This window comes from Anastrepha ludens, chromosome 4 (assembly GCF_028408465.1).
Source record: "Anastrepha ludens isolate Willacy chromosome 4, idAnaLude1.1, whole genome shotgun sequence".
NCBI classification, from domain to species: Eukaryota; Metazoa; Arthropoda; class Insecta; order Diptera; family Tephritidae; genus Anastrepha; species Anastrepha ludens.
In genome coordinates, this window is record NC_071500.1 from 42,431,641 (window position 1) to 42,457,000 (window position 25,360).

Here is a 25,360-nt window from a genome sequence, read left to right on the forward strand (position 1 = left end):
ACGGTAGGTTACTGAAATTGCGCGAAATCGTGCCATGTAACGGTAAAAAATATAACATGGAATTTTTAAAACTGCGCTTATTTCCATAACAACTACAAAAAATCGCCCGCTCGATTTCAATAATATTAATGCTATCTTTAATACGTTTGAAATCGAGTAAAAACCATGCCCATTTTTATAAGTTAAGACTAAATTTCTCAATGATTTTATTTGATTCAAAAAATTTATAGCCCCCTTAAATTCAATCTTATTAAAATGTTGTGTTATTTAAAGTTACCTTCTTACCTTTTTATTAGTAAAAAACAAAGAAAAAATGTACGTAAATTTCGACCACTTTATTTTTGGCTTAAAACATATACATACGTACTTATATTTGTAAAAATAATAAAAAAATAATAATTTTTGTATATGTACATGTAATAATTATTTAATACTTAATATTCATAGTTCAATAATTTTGCATTGTAAAGCAAAGGCCATAGATTATCGGTATTTCAGCTTTCTAGCGGCATCCGCTATCGGTATATCGCTTACCTCACTAGCCACACACGAATGGGCTTTCCATCAGAAAATGTGGACTTTGACACCGCTATTAAAAAAATTTTACAAACACTAAACCTTTCCACAATTTTCGGCAAAAAAAAAAAACAAAATAATTCGGCTTTTTGTTTTACGAAGCTGAATCGAAATAAAACGTAGTTTCTGTGGCCGCAGCTGGAGCCGAAGCTCGATCATTCGCTTACGAATTATACTTAAATGTCTTCGTCTATTTATATTTGCATAAATTCGATTTTATTAATTATAAATTAACTTAAACCTATGAAGGAACTTTGTTAAATTTCACTAAACTTTCGTACAGCGACATGCACATTGTTTCGGGCAAGAAAAATAATGCTAATATACCCATAACCATGCCAACTACCCCTATGAAGAAGAAGAATAGCGGCTCATTGAAGTCGACGTAAAATAGTATTAATGCCAGTGCTATTTGTAAAGCTTGCTCACACACCACCACCGCTGCCAAACATTTAGCTTTCATAGCAACCGTGAATGCTTCCGACATGTAAACACTCGAGGCTATTGAAACGCCAGCGCATACGAAAATTTGATAACAGAACATCAAGTAGACTACCAATTCGAATGTTAGATGCGTCAATAAAATAGTAGAAATTTGTTCGTAGATGTAGTGGAGAATGCCACCTATAAGAAAGGCACAGGTCCCAGAAAACAACAGAGATATAACCGCGATATTTCGCCGTCCATATTTGTCCACACACAATGCGCCCAATATGCTGCCCAATACACCGCAAATCGCCAATAGATAAACACAGTTTATGGTACATTTCAAGCCAGTTACACTCGCGGTGATAAAGGTGCGATTGACGGGCAACGAGAGCGAAATAGTTCCATAACAGCGCAACAGGAGCAGCTTGAGCAAAGGCAACGCATTGCTTTTGCGCATTACCATCCACACTGTCTGACCAGCATCATATTCCACCAACTGTTTGCATTCCTTACGTTTCTGTACTATCTCTAAGCAGGGATAAGTTGCATCCTGCAAACGTTTCATTACGTATGTGGCGGCCAAATCGCGTTGCTGCATCTGCAGCAGCAAAGGCGATTCGAAGCGGTACGTAATGTTGAGGACCAGAGCAGCCAATGCAATGAGAATTACCACAAAGCCGTGTAATTGGTTTACGTGCAGCGCATAACCGTTGTCCGGTTCCATTGAGAACCACAGGCGTGTGCAGAGCAGTTGTAGACAGATGCCCAGCCAAAGGAAAATGCGTTCACTGGAAACCAACAAACCGCGAATGTGTTTGTGTGCTACCTCACCGGCTGTCACAATGCCTTGTATTTGATTGATGCCATAAGCACAGCCTTCCAGCAGACAGCTACAGAGGAGGGAGGCGAATGTAGTGGGGGCGCAGATAAAGAGTATACCGCCAAGCACAAGAAACACGCCGCTCAAGTACTGAAATTGAAGTGAAAGCGAAAGCAAATGAAATAGCAATAAAAATATTGAAAATGTGAAAAAGCTTAAAATAGAATACCATAATAAAGTACAAATTACTAATGAGCTTAAGTGATAAGGGGAGTTAAGTTTGAAGTGGTTCTTTTTTGGAGTGTGAAAATATTTATACCAGCTGTTCAAAATAATGTAATAGCGACTGATAACTCAAAATATATAACAAAAAAATTTACCTGTGTACAAACTCCCTGTCAGCTTATCATAATTTCAGAAAAAAATCGGTATTCCCCTGAATGAATAAATTTCTTGGTTGTTCATTATTTCAAGGTGTAAATTATATTTTATAATTTCCTAAAAGAAGTAGATATTGATTAGAAGGTACACTGATGTATCGAATTTAGAAGATGGTAGAACAGGAGCGAGAAGCAATGGGCCCAAATTAAAAAAATCGATTCCAATGGGTCGCTACACAACTATCTTCCAGGCAGAAATGCATGCCATTCAGATGGGAATGTGCCCATAGAAAAAGAAACTCACATTCACATACTTCCAGATAGTTAGGCGGCTTTGAAAGCCCTTCTATCAACTACAATCACCTCAAAAATGCTACGTGACTGTCTTAATCTTCTTAATATGCTAGGAAACTTCAACACATTATTGCTGGGTTGGATTTCTGGACACAAACGGCGAGGGAAACGAAATAGCGGACTAACGTACGGTCTAGCGGACCAAAACGGTTCTGAACGTTTCTGTGGACTTACAAAGAGCCAAATCAACGAAATTCTCAGAAGGTGGGAGGTGAAGAAGTTTGTTGAACACTGACGAAATTCTATCGGTCAGCGAAAAGCGAAACAATTCCTAACGCTGGACCGAGGAAAATCGGATAAGCTACTTTCAGTTGGCACAGTGGACTTAAGACTTTTAACTGGTTACTTCACAGGCCACTGAGATATCACTTAAACAAAATTGGCCTCTCTGAGATCATCATCTGCCATTTCTGTTAAATGGACACTGAAAATTCAGAACACATCCTGCACTAGGCAGCAAACGGCTACATCACCTTGATGGTACTGCTGTGCCTCCATATAAACTATAGAACAATAAACCCCTGAATGTGCTAAAATTCTGAAAACGCTTCAAAATATAAGGTACCACAATAGATCAACTTTGGTCGCAGTGCGCAGTAGCCTAAAAATAATTGAAACTATTAAATGTTCGGTAGCCATAGGCGGATGCTTTAGTGCGTAACAACCATTGGGAAGCCCACAGGTTTGAATAGAAAAAGTCTTCCACACGCCATAAATACAAGAAGGAGCTCTGGCAAACAACCAAAATGGATGTATGCGCCAATATTCAGTATTTTGATAACACGAGCAAAAAAAGACGAACTCTCCAAATAAATTTTTTGACAAGAAATTATTTCATATCTATAATTAAAATAATGCCTCTTTATGTCGGCCTCTTTTGACATGAGGGAATTGTATCCCCTAAGCAGGGTGATCCAGCAATCAGTGCCAAATAGCGCGGGTTTAGTCTTTTAAATGTCGCTTATAAGGTTTTAGCGAACGTATTGTGTGATAGGTTGAAGTCCATCATCTGTTATAATAAAAGGCAACCATAAAAGGACACTAACAGACTTAATGCAAAATGCCTTGAACGCAACATGGGAATGGTGTAAAAAGGAGGGGCTGTCGATCAACCCTAACAAAACCACAATAATCCCCTTCACAAGAAAAAGAAAGTTAGAGTTTCCTGCATTGAAAATAAATGAAACAGTGATAGAACTAAAGGAAGAGGTCAAATATCTAGGTTTAACCTTAGATAAAAAACTCACTTGGGAATCACATATAAATAATATAACAAAAAAAGCCACGAAATCTTTGTGGACAACCAAACAATTACTAGGGAGATCCTGGGGCCTCAGCCCTAGTATGGCCCTCTGGATATACACCCAAATGGTTAGACCAATCATACTGTATGAGGCACTAGTATGGTGGAGCAAATCTATCCAACAAACAGCGTTAACCAAACTGGGAAAAGTACAAAGGCTTGCTTGCCTATGCATCACAGGGGCTATTAGAACTACCCCAAAAGCTGGCATGGAAGCACTCCTTAATCTCCCACCACTTCATATAGCAATCCAAGAGGAGGCAGCTACGCAAGCACTCATGCTACACATGAAAGAAAATTTCAAATTAGGCAACCTCACCGGTCACCTAAGTATCCCAAATAAAGTCAAAAACATCATTAGCTAGGCGCAAGTTTCAGACCACATTGACCTAACCCTCTGTTTCACAAAAGGATACACAGTTACCTTTCCTGAGAGGATCGAGTGGAAAACAAACCCGAAATGGATGAATGATGATTCACAAAAATGGTACACTGATGGATCAAAAACACCTTATGGTGTAGGAGCAGGAGTAGTGGGGCCCAGAATCCACAAATCATACACTCTCACCAGGGACACCACTATCTTCCAAGCGGAACTATACGCAATAATGGAAGCAGCAAACATCAGGCAACGTAGAAACCAGAAGAGAGTAAAGATCAAAATACTCTCGGACAGCCAATCAGTTCTAAAAGCTTTAGATAGCTTTACCTACAACTCAAAAACCCTCTTAGAATGCCACAAGGCACTCAATAATCTGGCATCCAAAAACAATGTTTCATTAATTTGGATACCGGGACATGAGGGATATGACGGCAACGAAAAGGCAGACTTTCAAGCCAAAAAAGGGGCAGATGAAAACTTCATCGGACCTATTCCTATGTTCGGATTCAACAAAAACAACCTGAAACAAAAAGTAAAATACTGGGCCAAAACTCTATTAAATCAGCATTGGAACAATGTAGAGGGTCTTAGACACTCCAAGAAGTTCCTAAGTTTCAACGCTAAAAGAGCTAACATGGCCCTCACGTTAAACAAAAAGAGCATTCGCACTCTCACAGGCGCCCTCACGGGTCACTTCATCTGCAACAAACACTTACATAAATTAGGCATAACTAACACCAGCACCTGCAGATTCTGCTGCGAAGATGAGGAGTCTATAGAACATCTCATTATCGAATGTCCGGGATTGACGCATAGAAGGAAAAGGTTTTTAAACAAGTTCATGCTTACAGATGAAGACCTTCAATCACTCCCTCAGAAGGAGCTGGTACAATTCCTAAGCATACTAAACAGTCAATAGACAGCATAGGGTGCACAATAGATCAATATGGTCGCAGTGCTAAAGGGCCACACCTTAACCCTTTACAACCATTAACCATTAACCATCATCAACCAACTGATTGGAGCTTATCACTGTTTCTTTAGACTTGGAAAATCTACAATCGATCAGATATTCACAATAAGCAAAATCTTGGAAAAGACCCATGAAGGAGAATCGACACACACCATTTTATATGCCGCGACGCCTGATCTCGGTATCCCCGCAAAACGAAAACGGTTATGCAAGATGATGTTGCTCAATAGCAGCAGAGTCGTCAGAATTGGAAAGGACCTCTCCGTGCCGTTTGATACTAAACGAAGTTCAGACAGGGTGACTCGCTGGTGTGACTTTTTTAACCTGATGCTGCAAAAAGATCGTGCAAGCCGCAGAGCTTAATCGCTCAGACACAATTTTTTATAAGAGCGTACAATTGTTGACGCATGCCGATGATATTGAGGGCAAAACGAAATTCCTCATATCATCAAACAAACAGTCGGTACACTCTCTTGCCAACAAGTGTTACTTTGGACTAAGTAGGCAACTGAGCAGGTCATCATGACCGTCCTAACATATGGCGCAGAAGCTTGGACGATGACAACATTCGATGAAGCGACGCTTAGAGTGTTTGAGAGAAAGATTCTGCGCAAGATTTTTGGACCTTTGCACGTTGGCAACGGCGAATTTCGCAGACGATGGAACGATGAGCTGTATGAGCTTTACGACGACATAGACATAGCGCAGCGAATAAAGATCCAGCGGCTTCGTTGGCTGGGTCATGTCGTCCGAATGGATACAAACGATCCGGCTCTGAAAGTATTCGATGCGGTACCAGCTGGTGGTAGCAGAGGAAGAGGAAGGCCTCCTTTGCATTGGAAAGATCAGGTGGAGAAGGACTTGACTTCACTTAGTGTGTCCAATTGGCGCCGACTGGCATGAGAAAGAAACGACTGCCGCTTTGTTAAGCTCGGCCAAAATCGCGTAAGCGGTTATTGCATCAATTAAAAAGAAGAAGTTATTCTCGAGCGTTGTTCAAAAAACAAAACAAAATTACGATTTAATATATTTTGTGTTGTGTATGTATGTATGTATATGTTTATGTAATATTTATGAGAACAATTTTTAAACCAAAAGCATGAACTCCTTTTATGATTTACGATAATTCTTACGTTTATATGTATATAAGAGCACGAAACAGTTTATTTACTTACATGAGCTAAGTTTTTGCTAACGCGTTGTACAAATGCTGATGCTAAAACTGATCCAGCAGCTACGCCCACAAACCATGCAATCGTCAGGAGGTGAGTAGCTATTAACTTTTGTGAATTGACCGTTGGTCTTTCAAATACAGACCACCCCAACTTCAAGCCACCAGCAAAGAAAAAAGCAGAAGCTGCAAAGTAAAATTCAACTGAGTTATTGAAGACTGGACTTCTCCGAACTATGCAATCGTAATACATTTACAATAATAATCGTACTACAAAATAAAAGTTTCGATACTACGCCACATATACTTCGTTTAAATTCATTTCGAGCCGCTCTACGCGCAGTTGATTCATATAATAACTGATAATTTCATAAATTGTTTAAACAATTTATATATTTTTTTAGTATTCTTTGGACCAGTTTTTATCATTTATTGACCAACCATTTTTTTATTATAAAAGATAGACAAACTTATGAATGGCAGAACCAGACAATGAGATTCATTCTTCTAAGACTTTCTAACTCAGCAATCAGAGGTAGGCCGCACTTGCGCACTAATGTGGCTAAGAATTAAACAACAACACTTTTATCATCCGATGAAACTTATTAACAACATTACACTGGCCAACAAAATTGCAACTTTTGTCTGGTGATTGAGGTTTATCACTTGATGTGTACTAATTCGATGTCCCTGATTCCAAATATACCCTCAATTAATTTGTGACAGCTCTTGGTTACGAGATTTAGCTTTCGGTAATAATTCATTGATTTTATTGCTCGTTTTCTGAAAAATTATAAAAAAAAGGTTTTATTGTTATATTCTGACACCGCATCGTCCACACGAGTTTGTGTAAATGATCCGAATCAATTTGGTTTCATTTGCGGTGAGTATACGTTTAAAGAAAACCGATTTAATGGACAACGTTCGCAATTGAGACTTACAAAAATTACTTTGGACATCCGATGGAAATAAAAAAAACATTGGTTTCCTACGGTATGAAACTGCTATGGCCTGGAAGGAACCCGTGAACCACCACGACGACTGTTATGGGGATATCCTTGCATACGGTCGGCATATAAACATGTTTTAAGCCCTAAGATATCACCTGAATCTCAAACTGGCCCATCACAGGAGGAGCCTATGCATTTAAAGGCGGTCCGACAAGGTGCTTCATGATGACCCAAAAATGTTCGAGTTTTACGAACCGTCTCCGCCAAATTTTCACTATTTTTATAGTAAATTTTAATAATCTCAATGCGTTGTATGTATTAATGGCGTAGTTTCTACTTGTCAAATATCAAAAAATGCCAGCTTCAAAATTGACATCTACCGAAATAGCGGGCTATTCAAAATAACACCTCTTATTGGAAAACCCTTTATAAATTTTTTGAAAATTGTCCGGTGATTCTTCCAGGTGTGTCCATGAAAATAATTAGTTTTTAAGCCTTTAGATAATTAGGGGTATGATTTCACCCTTTAAGAAGGGTTCGAGTTATGCGTACTTGCTCTGATATGTTACCGTTGATTAGAACTACAATAAAAAAATTCAAAACCGAATTTGAATAGATATAATTTTTGAAGTGAAACTTCTTAGGCGTCGATGGAGGAGCGAAAATGGAGAGTAAAATTTCAAGGCCATGCAACGTTTTGGGCATTATCGTTCCGCGAGAAAGAAACAAGATCTAACGTAGAGGAAAAGGAGAGAGAGAGCTCTCTTTACACTTTAGGTTATTTTTCCTGAGTTTTTCCTTGTGGTTGCTAATTCCTAGGGAGAAATAACACTGCCTACTTTTTGGCGTTTGTTTGTTGGTGCAAACTTGTAGGAAATATATTTTTGGTGCCTACTTTTTGGCGTTATATTTCTTTGGTGCCTATTGTTTGGGGCGTTTTTTGGTCCCAATTTTTTTGGCGTTTGTTTTTGGTGCCTAGTTTTTGGCGCTTATTTCCGTTTTCTGGCCTTCTCCGTTTTTTGTAAATTTTGGCTATTTGTATTCTCTGCAAATGTTGTGAATTTATTTAGGTATATGTCTTTCTCTCTCTCTCTCTCTCTCTCTCTCATTCTCTCTCGGGTCTCTCACTCTTTCTTTGTCTGCCTTGAGAGTTTCACTTCTGTTATGGTTTTTGTTTTTAAAGTTTTGTGTAAAATAAAGTGTTAAGAATTAAAAGCAAAATATTCCAGATCAAGGGTGTATTTTAATGTAATAAAAGAAAACATTGATAATCGGTATATAAAAAGTATATCAAAATCGGTCGAACATAGGATTCTGTAGCCAGTTTTGAACAAAATGGGTCGAAAAATCCGTGCGGTGCACCATAACATAACTTTTCTAGAGCTCTATCGGCGAAATTTTGGTGCTTCACGAATTAATTTGGTCTTGTAACGGTGTAGGCCAAGATCTCTATAAAAAAAATATCACATTGCAGTCTAAGTGTTGCCAGTTGTCAATTGTTTGAATTTGTTTATTATATCCCTATTTTAAAATCAGCTATAATCGAATCGTTGGCCGTGAACAAAGTTATTTAAAACCCAAATAAAAAAGTCAAAGTTTTTAGTACATTAGATGTTGCAGTTCTCTCAAATGCACTACAAAGCCTTCTCTGTTATCTAATGATAAGTAAACAAATGTATACGTGCTCTATGCAATTCCCTCACCTGATGATATCGCCTGGAATTGCAATCGATAACGACAAAATGTACGCAGCCTTGACAGTTTGCCCTTCTTTTCAGGGGTTGGCAGAGAGGGCATTGCTTTTCACTTATTGGTGTGTTGATTTACACAACTTAACTAAAAATATTCTTTCACCTGTAGTCTACTTTTTGAACATAAATTTATTTATTTAGATTATTTTAATTTAGTAATCTTTACACATTAGCCGTTAGTAGTTGAAGTAGGCGTCATTATGGCACGACGGTATTGATATTGCGCTGGATTTTGTTGGAGCTGCTGCCATACACTCACTAATTCAACAGCAAATAGCAAACAATCCGCGATTGGATCACAACAGCGCCGATTTGTATGAGCTATCAATCACACTATTCTATTGACTAAAACAATGTGGATCTGGTTGAGTTGGTGGTTCAATGCTCGCCCGACTGATTTTCGATTGGATGACGGCTCTGAAAGACGATTGCTGAAGTTAGTGCGCTGGTGATAACGAAATAGAGCAAATGTGCGTACATACATACGCATATGCTTTCACTTGTATTTATGTATGCGCAAATATGTATGTAAGGGTCAATATTGTCGAAAGGTAAATTTTAGCTGCGATAAGATAAATTCAATCGAGTAAATATGAACACGGGGTTGGCCGCTTAGGAAAAACGTTTACTAGTATGTCAAAATCACAGAAAACGTATAACTGTTTTTGCTGGTTGCTACTTTTGTTTGATATCGACACACTTACCGAAACTCAAATCGAGCATTTATACAAGGTGGCGCAAAATTAATCATCCGATCTCACTTTTGAATAAATTTTTTACTAAAGAAAAATAGTAAATGTGTTTTCGAGTGTTGGAAATCTTTATTTTAAACTTTAGGCGCTAATCACTTGTCTATTCGTGTACTGCAAGTATTTGGATCACAAGTGTCAAATATGATTGACGTACGACGCCGTTTGCAAAAATTATAAATCGTGCGATAGGGTGATTACTTTTTTTACATGATATATCAAAACCGTCGATCGAATTTGCGTTTGTTGGTATGAAACGTAGCACACCCTGCTGCAAGAATGAAGCTATTAAGTTGGGGAATAAGTCCGTAGCGTTTTTACAGAAGGCTTTTAAGATTTGTTGATGCCGTTCTTCCTAAAATCGCCTGGTCTGATGTCAAAAATGTTGTTGAGCCAGTCTTTAAAGACCTCTTTGTTATCGTAAGTACAGCCCTTTATATGGTTTGACAGGGACCAGAAAAGATGATAATCGGTCGGTGCAAGGTTTGGAGAATACGGCAGATGTTGAAGGACCTCCCATTCGAGCGTCTGGAGTGTGGCTTTGACAACTTGCGCAAAATGGGGCCTGGCGTTGTCGTAAAGTAGTATGGTTTTACCATGTCGATCAGGTCTTTTCAGTCGAATAGCCTCATTCACGCGACGTAGCTTGGGAACCTAAAGCTCCTTGTTGATCGTGGCATTCTTTTCGAGCATTTCCCAGTGCAACATGCCTTTTCAATGCCACCGAACACATATCATGATCTTCTTTGGAAGAAGATACGGCTTGACTCTCGGCTTTGGCGTATATTCTGGAGCCACTCACTCCTTTCTTTGCTTCATATTGATGTATAGGCTCCCTTTCTCTTCTCCCCTGACGATTCGGTACAAGAAGTGCTGTTTATAACTGTGTTTTGCTCGATGGCAGTCGAGATGCTGAGAAACAATTTGAAGGCATCTTTCTTTGTTTTTTTTTGCTCAGCTCGTGAGGCACCCTGGCTACCAATTTTTCGGAAAATCCCATTGAATGAAGGAGACCGAGACTCGTTTTATGATCGCAGTTAATTTTTTCCGAAAATTTATTAACGGTTTGGCGACCGTTCTTCTTCAAAGGTGATTTGAGACGTTCTTCATCGAGTTCAGAAGTCGTTCCGCTGCAGGTCGTGTCATCAATGCCAAGGTCGCTATTTTTTAATTTTGCAAACCATTCCCGCGCTGTAGACTCAGCTATGACACCTTTTCCATACACGTCGCAAGGGTCCCAGCTGTTCCAGCATGTTTTGATCTCGATGAAAAGCAAAGCAAAGCAAGATGACGAAAATTTGCCTCTCTGTGTTCCATTTTTAAGCCTTAAAACTAGTAACAAATTAAATAACTCAAAAATACAAAAAAAAAAAATACAATTAATATAGTTTTGTAGGGTAGAAAGAGTTCGATCGAATGAATATTTGTCTTTTGCCAAACAGCAAACAAACCGTTGTAAAAAATATAAAAACGCTATGAATTTATTCCCAAGCCCAATAGACCCAAAATTATTGATCTGTTGGTCGTATGATGTCAGAGAACAGCCTAAATTAATATTGGAAGCCTCCGAGTAAGGATGAAAATAAGATGGTTTAATAGGTAATGCAGAGTATTTTGAATCAAATGAAATGAAAGATAAAATTTAAAATTTTTTTTTAAAACTAAAAATATATTAAAAAAATGAAACCTACAATAACCAATTATTTTAAATAAAATTCGGGAGCTAATCTCTGCAAACGTCTCTGTATTCATAACGTCTTCTTCTGCTTGGTATACTCCTACATTCTGCTGTATAAATTTACGAAGTACGTTAAAATTAGTTATTAAAAAACTAATAAAATTATGTGAATGAGAAGAATATTGAAAGAGCTCGCACAATTTCTGGAAACAATAGTCGCTGGCCTAAGATTAACTCCTCTATTTTAATTTATTCTAAAGACTTTCTCTCGCCATATTTTATTGCTTCCACTTGAAATAACACAATTCCAAATCCTGAAGAAAACTGCTTGAAGTGCTTGCAATCGATTTATGAGTAGTTTTCGTTTTGAGTCGCACTCAATGAAACTTCAAACCTCTTCACGTAGCACAATATTGCCGTCATAAATTCGTATATCGATAGCAAGCTGCTCCATACCTGATATAGGTATAATATTTGCGATTTAATCTGCTGCAAAATACTGTACGTACCTTTTTTTATTTCTTGTATTGATATGATGTGGTTTTTATAACAGAGACACACATTTTTGTTTTATAATTTTGTATCTGTGTTCTGATGAAGTGTATTTGGAGGTAAAATCTCCAGAGCATAAAAGATTTCACTACGCATTTTTTGTTTGCTTTGATCCTAAAATGAAGTAAGACTAACAGATTGCGACCACCGCAGCCGAATAGCTTGGTGCGTGACTACCATTTGGAATTTGGAGAGAACGTAGTTTCGAATCTCCGTGAAACACCAACACACATCATTGCCCCTCGACAGGCAATGGAAAACATCAAGACGCACACCACAAATAGGTCGAGGAGCTCAGCCAAACTGATGCTAACATCTTCCTGACCGAATTCTGGACACGAATTCGCTTCGGAACCGGAGAACCAGGTTCACACCCCTCTTTAGCCTCTTGTTTCGATTTTCCAATACGATATCCCTTATTTATTCTAAGATTTCGGGTGTTGTTACTGTTTTTGGTCGTCCTTGACATGGATCGTCTTCAGGCTTGTTCGAACACTTTTAAATTCAGCCACCCATCTTTCTACTATAGTAATTGATGGCGAAATATCCATATACACTTGGAACGTACGTTCATAAGCTTCCTTTGGTTTTGGACCTTCCAAAAATAAAAATTCAATTATCCAATTATTCCAGAACATGAAAAAATATGCAAAAAGAAGTTTGTGACATTCTCAATATCTGTCTTTCTACCAAATTTAAAGTGTCCCATAAATTTAGAAAAAAATTCCAATTATTAACTTTTATACGAATTCAATTGGCAGCTGGGCGGCTAAGTGTATTTACATTCTGTTAAAAAAATATCGGGAATTGTTCATTTAAAAAGCGCGCGTCACACATATGTCTAATTCTTTCTGCTGAAACGTTGGAACAACTAGTGTCGCAAAGTTTGAGGATCTTCTGTCAATCAGCTTGTTTTTGGCATTTAATTACATCAGTCAACCACAAGTGTGCTCTATGACTTTCACTATGGATAAAAATATCGAACAAAGAATTTCTCTTAATTTTTGTGGTTTGAACGGGATTTCGTGTGCCGAATCGTTGAAAATGTTGCAGAAAGCCTGTGGCGAGTGTGCTTTATCAAAAACACGGTGCTACGAGTTGTATAAGGCTTTTGCACAGGGACGAGAAGTCATGGAAAATTTGCCCCGATCTGGTCGCTCATCAACGTTTTCAGCGTCTTCAACGGCTGAAGACATACTTGAGCAAGGGAATTCGGACCCAATGTTTATCCAGCGCATCATAAAAGGTGATGAGACGTGGGTATATGAGTTAGATATGCGTTTGCAGTCAACAGGCGGCTGAATGGCGCTATCCACAAGAGCCGAAATCCTTCCACGTCAAAGTCGGTCAAAAGTGAAAGACATGCAACTCGTTTTCTTTGATTATCATAGTGTTGCGCACTCAGAACTCGTTCCAAATGGTTCCACGGTTAATAAAGTATATTATTTGGAAGTTATGCGACATTGGAGAGGGAATGCCCGTAGGAAATGGCCTAATTTGTGGAAATAAAATCCATGGATCTTGCACCATGATAACACACCCTCTTATAAGGCTCATATTGTGAACACTTTTTTGATGAAAAACTCGACAAATATCATCGAACAACTAGCGGATTCATCGTATTTAGCCCCCTGTGACTTTAGAGGCCATTAAGGAGGATTCGCTGAAGGAGCTGAAGAAGATCTCTTCAAACGCTTTTAAAAGGTGATCTGATGACTGGACTAATCGTTGGTATATGTGTATTGCTTCGAACGGAGCCTATTTTGAAGGCGACAAAATAAATTTTGATGATTAAACAATTATTTTGCGTTTTATTGAACAATTCGCGGTACTTTTTTGACATAACGTATTTACAAGTTATCTTTATCGGGTGTTTTTATGTATTGCAATTAAATCAATAAGTTTAATTGAGGTGGATAAATTGATATACAAACGAAATGTAGTGAGTTCCGCACATTCACATAAAAGCTGGCTACTGAGGAAGATAACATTATAGCACAAAAACAAAAACAAAATATAATAAAAAAATTAAAAAATAGAATAATAATATTTAGAAATAAAAATAATTAGACAAAGATAACAAAACGTATTTCTTTGCTATATCAAAAATATTATAGATAGTATTTGAGGAAGTTGGCCTGCTTGGATATAAACAGAATTAATCAGTTTTGACAAGTATCTAATTAAGTATTAATTTTTAGGCATTTTCGAGAAATCCCAATGTTTTACTGTGGCTTAGATATTTTAGTTGTTGTTTTAACAGCATTTAACATTTCCGATGATTTTTTAAGGAATACTTTTGAAGTGACAGTCCTTTTCTGAATATAAGTCTGGGCTGTTCTGGTAGCACAGAACCGACTATCCTGAGAAGGCAGCGACCTTTTTGTCTGCTATCTAAAGAGAAAGTTATTACTGTTCATACGAGTATAATAAATCAGGAGATCAAGTTAAACACAAAGCAGCAATTTTGAAAAGTAAAATTCTTGCCTGAGTACACAACTCAGCAGTAAAGTCTACTCTAAATGAAAAAAGCAAAAAAAATCAACCTTTATCAGCTACTATGGTTTATGGCATATCCCCCTACTGTTGCTGCTGTAGAGCAACATTTTTTTCTATTTTGATTTGGAATCGTCTACTCTCTTCAAACATTCTGTGCGCATTTATGACACGCATGCGGGAGCGACCCTTTGTATAGGTAGCAGGAGTGAGCATCGAATAGCGAACGTACATGAATAGTACATTCAGTCAAATTTTTACCTTTAATTTGTGTATGAAATATAATTTTATTTTTTGTTGGCAAATTTTTTTGTACCTTCCAAATACTCCCTACCACCCTTTCAGATAAGAAACTCATTTGCCCAATTCGTTTCTGCTTCTACCAGCGTACGCTGATTTTAAGGTTTCAATATTGGTATCCAAGAACGACAATTCCAGAATTACGACAAGGAAAATCCTCAAGGGTGAAACCAATTGCTGATTTGCAGGAATGTAGTTTGGGATCTTATTTGCTCTTTAAAGAGGCCACTTGGGCGTTTAATTTGGCTATGAAGTATATTATGTTCCGATTTCTTTGGACGAAACCTAAGGAATTTGTCGTAGGTGGACTAAGCTGGTTTTCCAAGCATGCGTTCGCTCCTTCTGCTGAATGACGCTGATGAATTTAACCGCACATTTAATCGCTTATATCGAAGTAACCAAAAGCGCCTTCCGTCCAAGATTCCATTTGAAATGGTTGATAACTATCATATAAGAAGTATGAAATTCCTAGCGTAAGTTACATAGGATAGCCTAAAGATATAACAAATGCTATAGTGGGAATCTAGATAGTTTTTTGCTAAAGCGTTTTTGCCAAAAAAAATCTATTCATTATAACACAATAAAACTTTGCTTCTAAAAAATTGCATGTTCATATTTGCATTAATTTCATGCCTGTTTAAAATATGCAGTATCTTACCATTATCTGTTGGATCTTCAGGGTATTTAGAAACTGAATCTACTAGGAACCCAAAATCGGCTAATTTGGACCCAGGGGTATAACTAGGGATGAAATAGCGGATACATTGGCGAGAGAGGCTGCAGCCTCGCCATTAATAGGATCCGAGAATTTCCATGCTAAGGGACAGCACACCATCAAGGAGAAGCTTAGGAGTGAAAAGCACAAGGCCAAGGAAGGTTTGCTGAGATATGCTCCACAGACTCTTGCCATTTATGTGATCAATCCAAGGGGCATGTGGCACTATAGTGTGGAGAAGGTTGAGACATCTCGGCCAACTGCAGCGGGAAAAAGGTGCATACGCTCAATCCAACCCAACTCTATCCTAAGTTTAATAAGAGAACGGGGTCTGGATGAGGTACTGTGTTGAGACCATGAGGTCGAAGTGCAAACCTCGTAGAAAATCGAATCTAAAATCTTCGTCCTCCGCGCTCTTAAACTTTTATTTAAAGGGTCGCCCTCCCTAAATTACTTACACATGCTTTCATATGCCGTAGGGTAATATAGTTTCACTCACATAATGCTGGTATGTGCAGCAGAAATGAACCGAGATAGATATAGATATAAAGAGGGGCTAAATTTTAAGGGCTGATGTTGAATATGAACCACACCAAAACGTCAAGATTTTTCTGCATTCCATTTGACATTTTTCAAGTTCAGACTAACTCAATTTGTACCATGGAAAGACACACAATCAAGCAACGCGTTAAAGTTATTCAGGCTTATTATAAAACGGGCGTTCAAATCTAAATGCATATCGCGCAATTCGTGATTTTTTCGGTAAATTTAATCGTCCAAATGTGCGTATATATATATATGTAATTGGCGTATATCCTTTTTGAGTGTTTGGCCGAGCTCCTCCTCCTATTTGTGGTGTACGTCTTGATGTTGTTCCACAAATGGAGGGACCTACCGTTTTAAGCCGACTCCGAACGGCACATATTTTTTTTTATGAGGAACTTTTTCGTGGCAGAAATACACTCGGAGGTTTGCCATTGCTTGCCGAGGGGCGACCGCTATTAGAAAGATGTTTTTTTAATTTTGGTGTTTCACCGACAACGTTCTCTCTGTGAATTACGAATGGTAATCACGCACCATCCCATTTGGCTACGGCGGCCGCGTACAATCGGAAAATTGTGCCGGGTCTGAAAGAGATGTGAAAACACCATGCTCGTAAAGCTCGTACTGCAGAAAATATTGCTGCTGTTCGCGATAGTGTGGTTGAAGAGCCGTCCACCTCGACTCGCCGTCGTGCCCAACAATTGCACCTCTCACGCTCGTCGTTGATGAACATTATGCATAAAGACTTGCATTTACACGCTCACAAGGTGCAATTGACTCAAGAACTAAAGCCTCTTGACCATTTCAAGCCTCGTCAATGGTCAGAATGGTGGCTGGAAAGGGCAACAGTGAATGACCAATTTTCGAAGAAAATCATCTTCAGTGATGAGGCACATTTTCACCTCAGTGGATTCGTCAATAAGCAAAATTGCTGCATTTGGGCGAATGATAATCCAAGAGTGATTGCCGAAAACCCAGTGCACCCACAAAGAGTGACTGTTTGGTGCGGTTTATGGGCCGGCGGCTTCATCGGACCGTATTTTTTCCAAAATGAGGCCGGTCAGGCAGTTACTGTGAATAGTGTTCTCTATCGTGAGATGATAACGAACTTTTTATGGCCCGAATTGGAAGATATGGATGTGGACGATATGTGGTTTCAACAGGACGGTGCCACTTGTCACACAGCTAACGAAACAATGACTCTTTTACGCGAAAAATTTGATGGCCGAATAATCTCACGTCGCGGCGATGTCAATTGGCCGCCAAGATCATGTGATTTGACACCGTTGGACTTTTTTCTTTGGGGTTATTTGAAAGAAAAGGTGTACGTCAATAAACCAGCAACAATTCAAGAGCTAAAGGATGAGATAATTCGGCACATTAACATCAAATTTGGACTATCGGATGGAGGTGTACCGCCGAGGCGGCCACTTGGCGGATGTTTTGTTTCCTACATAATTGAGCCATACCAATATTATCATAATAAAGAGAAGTGACAATAATTAAAAAAAAGTTGTATTTTATTCAAAATCAACACCGGCCCTTGAAGCTTAACCACCCTTTATATGTGCGTACATAGCAAACTGCTCGTTTTAGTTCATTTAGTCATGCCTGTCCGTCTGTCACGATAACACGGGCAAATACCACAATATTTCAATTTGTTCAAAGCAGACAGACACTGAAAGGGGATGTAATTGATCGATAAGCACGCCCAACTGCCCGATAACCGTAACTTTCAAAAAAGAAGAAAACATTACATGTCTCTTATACTAGGTTGCTCAACAAGTTTTGCGGTTTGATTAAAAAAACAATTTTATTGTTTGAAATATACTTTAATATGCAGTGTAGTCTCCCTCAACTTCAATACACTTGTTCCAATAAGACTCCAATATATGAATTCCATCCCTGAAGTGAGAGTCTGGAAGAGCTTCAAAATACGCAGCTCATTTGATGAAAAAACGCTTTCCACGTATGAATTCTTTTTCAGGTCTGAAAACAGACCGATGCTCCAAAAATTCGAACTTTAATTTGTGGATTTTAACCACTGTCAAAATGTTCTTGTGACACGGTGAATTGCCCTCATGATGAAAAATTTTTTTCTTTTGCAAACTGGAGATTTTTTCTCGATGTTTTTCCTTCAACTGGTATAAAAGGTTACACTAATATTAAGAATTTATTGTTTTACCAGTTTGCAAGTAATCCACAATCCATTTCGCATCTCAAACGACTGATTCTAAAAGCTTCTTGGCTTATTTCTGGACATATACTCATTAAGGAGCCGAAGTTCACACAACTCTTTAGCCTCTTGTTTTGATCTAAGATCATGGTGAAAGATCCAAGTCTCATCCCTAGTGAAGAGTCGATGCACAAAATCCACTTTATCCCTTCGAAAGTGCTCTAAATGCTGCTGAGAGAGTCGCATTCGAATGTGTGTTTGTTCCATTGAAACTCAATACTTCAGTCAAAATATTGCTTATACTGCCCAATTAGATACCTAGGGTTTATACTTAATCTCAGTTACAATGACTTTCAGTCACTCGATGCTTTTTTCATGCGATATCCTGTATTTTTTCCACGATATTTGGTGTTGTTACTGTTTTTGGCCGCACTTGATGTGGATCGCCTTCAGGACTTGTACGACCACTTTTAAATTCGGCAGCCCATCTCTCTACTGTACTAATTACTGGTGAAAGTTTAAGCTCTTTCAACATTCGTTCATAATTTGCCTTTGCGTTTAAACCTTCCAAAAATAAAACTTCCATCACTGCACGATATTAAATTTTTTTCTTTGTGGAAAATACTGTGACTCGTCGAACGAAATGGCTTTTAAATGAAAAATGAATTGACAGATTGAAATGAAACTTCACCTACATATCGTCCCCTTAGTATTAAAATAGCCTATACATTTTTTGATGTTTTGAGAAAATGAATTTCAAACTTTTTGTCGAAAGTAGCTCTCACTCAAATCTCGTTATGTCTGTAAATATTTATTATTTTTTGACTGACGTTTTGACCCACTTTGTGGAACTAGAATTTGACAAAATTTTGACCACATATAAAATCGACGATGGAGAATCCAAAACTTCAATAAACAAATAATAGCCTATGAGCACATAGGCTATTGTTATACTAAGGGGACGATATGTTCATATGTCCCAATATAACAAAAGAAGAAAAAAATGAGGGTGATAGCAACGCCCTCTGTTCTCGAACCGCAAAACTTATTGAACAACCAAGTAAATAAAGAAAAGTTACTCAAAGTGGTTACTGAAGAGGAACCCAGGAAAAGAAATGTGACGCAAGTAAATCTTGGAGATTTCCCGCGCATTTTTGAGTAAATGCGAGTACCTCGATAATAACTTAATAAAATTCACCCAAACTTGGTACACGTATTACTTATTTAGATTCGATATTCAAATCGGATAAAAACTACTTCCATTTTTTGTGTTAAGATTAAATTTACGTCCATCACTCAGATGTTAAAATCTGTAACTCTCAACGTCTATGCCTTTGTTTGGTTACAAAAATTATCAACCACCCAAATTATTGGGTATAAAAGGAAGTTTCTGACCTCGTAAAAGAGGTGTCGCTGCTGATACTATTTTTGTCTGCGCTCTAGTAATATACAGGTGATTATTTTTAGGTGTATATGTGAGGTCTCGATCGTAGTCGTCGACATTCGTTTGAAGAGTAAAGTTACTTTTTTATCTACGTTCGCCCAGGAATTACAGCACTTACGGAAAGTCATTATTACCTTTTAAAGAAACGTGCAGCTGAAACATGTCGTATATTAATCTATATTTACGGTAATCACGCTCCATCAAATACAACTTGTAAAGAGTGGTTTCGTCGCTTCCAAAGTGGCAATTTCGACGTGAGTGATAAAGATCGCGAAGGGGCACCGAAAAACTTCGAAGATACTTCTTCTTCTTCTTAATTGGCGCGATAACGATTACGCAATTTTGACCGAGTTTAATAAAGCGCGCCAGTTGTTTCTCATGCTAACCAGCGCCAGTTGGACATAGTCAAGCCAAGTCCTTCTCCACTTGATATTTCCAACGCAAAGGAGGCCTTCGTCTTCCTCTGCTACCACCAGTTGGTGGCACATTGAATGGCCATGTTGTCGTAAAGCTCATACAGCTCGTCGTTCTATCGCCTACGATATTCGCCGTTGCCAACGTGCAAAGGTCCAAAAATCTTACCCAGAATCTTTCTCTCGAACACTCCAAGCGTCGCTACATCGGATGTTGTTATCGTCCATGCTTCTGCGCCATACGTTACGACGGGCATGCTGAGAGTCTTGTAGAATGTTAGTTTTGGTCGTCGAGAGAGGACTTTACTACTCAGTTGCCTACTTAGTCCAAAGTAGCACTTGTTGGCAAGAGAGATTCTACGTTGGATTTCAAGGCTGACATTGTTATCGGTATTGATGCTGATACTTAACTACGACAATTATTAGATGAAGACTCATGTCGAACTCTTGATGATGTATCTAACGAGCTGGATATTGACGTGTGCACGCGATGGGAATGTTCCAGAAAGCAGGTAACTGGTTGCGACATCAATTTAAGGAGAGAAATATCGACAGACGTTTGGTGACGTGTGAGGTGCTTCTTGAATGACAAAAAAGAAACCGTTTTCTGCTTAGCAACGTCACTGGCGATGAAAAATGGTACTATTATGATAACCCTAAGCGTCGAAAATGGTGAAGCCTGCCAAGTGACCAAGGTCCATCGACAACGAAAATAAATGTTCATGCTTCAAAGGTTATGTTCTGCATCTGGTGGGATCAGAAAGGTGTCATCCATTATAAACTCCTTAAGCCATCTGAAACCATCTGCGAAAGAAAATCGACCAGAATGGGACGGTAGACATGACAAACTGATTTGCTGCAAACAACGCCAGGCCACACGTTGCTAAACCGATCCAGAAATATTTAGAGGGGCTGGCTTGTGAAATCTTGCCCCCCCCGCCGTATTGCCCAGACATTGTATCTTCGGATTACCATCTGTTCCGATCAATGCAGTCAGCCCTTATTTGAGAGCACTTCACTTCTTACGAGAGCATCGCAAACTGGCTCAATGAATCATCATTCACAGCATTACAACGCGGGGTGCTTCAAAGCTTCCTTCACAAAACTCCTCCAAAGATTTCTATCGCTTGCTTTTTCTTCGTAGTTGCGAATTCCCATTGCTGTGAGTTCGCTCCCTACTGCGTCTATCCATCGGTTTCTCGGTCTTCCCTTCGCCTTCGCACCAATTACACAGGCCGACAAAATTTAACCAACATTCAGACCCAGAAACCAGACTATATATTTCCGAAGGTTTATGATGCGCTGAATCCAAATCTGGCCTCAGAATTGCTCTATTAGTTTGAGTTTTCGAGATATCCTAACCTAAAAGTGCAAAAACCCCAATTTTTGCCCATATTTGAGGTTATGTAGCCTTGCAGATGTTTTCTTTCACCAAAATTAAAGGATGGCATCTTTAAATACAATCCTTCTTTTTTCAAATGGCGTTTTGTTTGCTCAAATATCATTTTTTTTCGCAGAGATATCGCATTTTGAAATTTTCATGTTTCGAAATTTTCCTACACCTGAAAATCGATTAAGATAACATAGACATGATATATTCGATTACTAATTTTCTTGAATTGAGTCTTATTTTTCTTAAAATTTTGTCTCACACCATAAGTGTGCTGACTCACCACATCCCTACACTATCCAACCTTTGGGTACCGAGTCACACACAGCCCTAACCCCTAGAAACCACCCCTATCATACCGCGAGCAGGCTAACCCACATAACCGCAAGCAGGCTTTCCCACAAACTCCAAATTTACATACTATTAATCCATATATTTCAGGCCCTCAAACCCAAGAAAATTAGTAAGCGACTATATCATGTCTATGTTATCTTATCAGTCACAATTCGATGCAAAAAACCCTTTCTTTTGTGCCGTTGAAGCAGTTGTTCGCATGCCATAAAACGGCGTTCAACGTCTCTTGGCTTCAATTCATACGGCACCCAATGGCCTACCTTTCGGATCATTCCCATGGCTTTTAAACGTTTGGAAATGGTTGATTGATCAACTCCCAAAGTTTTTGCAACCTCTTCTTGCGTTTGAGCCGGATCTTGATCGAGCAATTCCTCCAATTCGGTATCCATGAACTTTGGCGGCGCACCCTCGCGTTCTTCGTCTTCCAAGCCAAAATCACCACTTTTAAAGCGTGCAAACCACTTCTGGCACGTTCGCTCAGATAGAGCATGCTCACCATAAACTTCCACCAAGATACGATGACTTTCGGCTGCTTTTTTCTTCATATTAAAATAATGAAGAAGAATTCCCCGCAAAAACACATTATTTGGCACGAAATTCGACATTTTCAAGTGTGGTAAAAATATTGTTGTTTACGCTTCAAATAAAAAACTTATACTGACGTTTGTGCCTTACGACAGTAGCTCTCCAATGAATGTTTGGAAATGTGGATCGATGGAATAATAATCAAGTTACGCCATCTGTTGTAAAACCGCACGAACTTATTCATAGTCCTATTATGTTCCGATTTCTTTGGACGAAACCTAAGGAATTTGTCGTAGGTGGACTAAGCTGGTTTTCCAAGCATGCGTTCGCTCCTTCTGCTGAATGACGCTGATGAATTTAACCGCACATTTAATCGCTTATATCGAAGTAACCAAAAGCGCCTTCCGTCCAAGATTCCATTTGAAATGGTTGATAACTATCATATAAGAAGTATGAAATTCCTAGCGTAAGTTACATAGGATAGCCTAAAGATATAACAAATGCTATAGTGGGAATCTAGATAGTTTTTTGCTAAAGCGTTTTTGCCAAAAAAAATCTATTCATTATAACACAATAAAACTTTGCTTCTAAAAAATTGCATGTTCATATTTGCATTAATTTCATGCCTGTTTAAAATATGCAGTATCTTACCATTATCTGTTGGATCTTCAGGGTATTTAGAAACTGAATCTACTAGGAACCCAAAATCGGCTAATTTGGACCCAGGGGTATAACTAGGGATGAAATAGCGGATACATTGGCGAGAGAGGCTGCAGCCTCGCCATTAATAGGATCCGAGAATTTCCATGCTAAGGGACAGCACACCATCAAGGAGAAGCTTAGGAGTGAAAAGCACAAGGCCAAGGAAGGTTTGCTGAGATATGCTCCACAGACTCTTGCCATTTATGTGATCAATCCAAGGGGCATGTGGCACTATAGTGTGGAGAAGGTTGAGACATCTCGGCCAACTGCAGCGGGAAAAAGGTGCATACGCTCAATCCAACCCAACTCTATCCTAAGTTTAATAAGAGAACGGGGTCTGGATGAGGTACTGTGTTGAGACCATGAGGTCGAAGTGCAAACCTCGTAGAAAATCGAATCTAAAATCTTCGTCCTCCGCGCTCTTAAACTTTTATTTAAAGGGTCGCCCTCCCTAAATTACTTACACATGCTTTCATATGCCGTAGGGTAATATAGTTTCACTCACATAATGCTGGTATGTGCAGCAGAAATGAACCGAGATAGATATAGATATAAAGAGGGGCTAAATTTTAAGGGCTGATGTTGAATATGAACCACACCAAAACGTCAAGATTTTTCTGCATTCCATTTGACATTTTTCAAGTTCAGACTAACTCAATTTGTACCATGGAAAGACACACAATCAAGCAACGCGTTAAAGTTATTCAGGCTTATTATAAAACGGGCGTTCAAATCTAAATGCATATCGCGCAATTCGTGATTTTTTCGGTAAATTTAATCGTCCAAATGTGCGTATATATATATATGTAATTGGCGTATATCCTTTTTGAGTGTTTGGCCGAGCTCCTCCTCCTATTTGTGGTGTACGTCTTGATGTTGTTCCACAAATGGAGGGACCTACCGTTTTAAGCCGACTCCGAACGGCACATATTTTTTTTTATGAGGAACTTTTTCGTGGCAGAAATACACTCGGAGGTTTGCCATTGCTTGCCGAGGGGCGACCGCTATTAGAAAGATGTTTTTTTAATTTTGGTGTTTCACCGACAACGTTCTCTCTGTGAATTACGAATGGTAATCACGCACCATCCCATTTGGCTACGGCGGCCGCGTACAATCGGAAAATTGTGCCGGGTCTGAAAGAGATGTGAAAACACCATGCTCGTAAAGCTCGTACTGCAGAAAATATTGCTGCTGTTCGCGATAGTGTGGTTGAAGAGCCGTCCACCTCGACTCGCCGTCGTGCCCAACAATTGCACCTCTCACGCTCGTCGTTGATGAACATTATGCATAAAGACTTGCATTTACACGCTCACAAGGTGCAATTGACTCAAGAACTAAAGCCTCTTGACCATTTCAAGCCTCGTCAATGGTCAGAATGGTGGCTGGAAAGGGCAACAGTGAATGACCAATTTTCGAAGAAAATCATCTTCAGTGATGAGGCACATTTTCACCTCAGTGGATTCGTCAATAAGCAAAATTGCTGCATTTGGGCGAATGATAATCCAAGAGTGATTGCCGAAAACCCAGTGCACCCACAAAGAGTGACTGTTTGGTGCGGTTTATGGGCCGGCGGCTTCATCGGACCGTATTTTTTCCAAAATGAGGCCGGTCAGGCAGTTACTGTGAATAGTGTTCTCTATCGTGAGATGATAACGAACTTTTTATGGCCCGAATTGGAAGATATGGATGTGGACGATATGTGGTTTCAACAGGACGGTGCCACTTGTCACACAGCTAACGAAACAATGACTCTTTTACGCGAAAAATTTGATGGCCGAATAATCTCACGTCGCGGCGATGTCAATTGGCCGCCAAGATCATGTGATTTGACACCGTTGGACTTTTTTCTTTGGGGTTATTTGAAAGAAAAGGTGTACGTCAATAAACCAGCAACAATTCAAGAGCTAAAGGATGAGATAATTCGGCACATTAACATCAAATTTGGACTATCGGATGGAGGTGTACCGCCGAGGCGGCCACTTGGCGGATGTTTTGTTTCCTACATAATTGAGCCATACCAATATTATCATAATAAAGAGAAGTGACAATAATTAAAAAAAAGTTGTATTTTATTCAAAATCAACACCGGCCCTTGAAGCTTAACCACCCTTTATATGTGCGTACATAGCAAACTGCTCGTTTTAGTTCATTTAGTCATGCCTGTCCGTCTGTCACGATAACACGGGCAAATACCACAATATTTCAATTTGTTCAAAGCAGACAGACACTGAAAG

The 25,360-nt window shown here is 38.9% G+C and overlaps 1 protein-coding gene across 1 annotated transcript; it reads right to left on the reverse strand.

Moving 5' to 3' along the window:
- Window positions 1-403: 403 nt before the first annotated feature.
- Window positions 404-9,239, reverse strand: LOC128861254 (uncharacterized). Its single transcript, XM_054099242.1, has 3 exons — window positions 9,042-9,239; window positions 6,393-6,574; window positions 404-1,975 (listed from the first exon to the last, which is right to left on the reverse strand). Exons 1-3 carry the CDS (start codon window positions 9,133-9,135, stop codon window positions 818-820), a joined length of 1,434 nt encoding a protein of 477 aa, XP_053955217.1. The 5' UTR covers window positions 9,136-9,239; the 3' UTR covers window positions 404-817.
- Window positions 9,240-25,360: the final 16,121 nt, after the last annotated feature.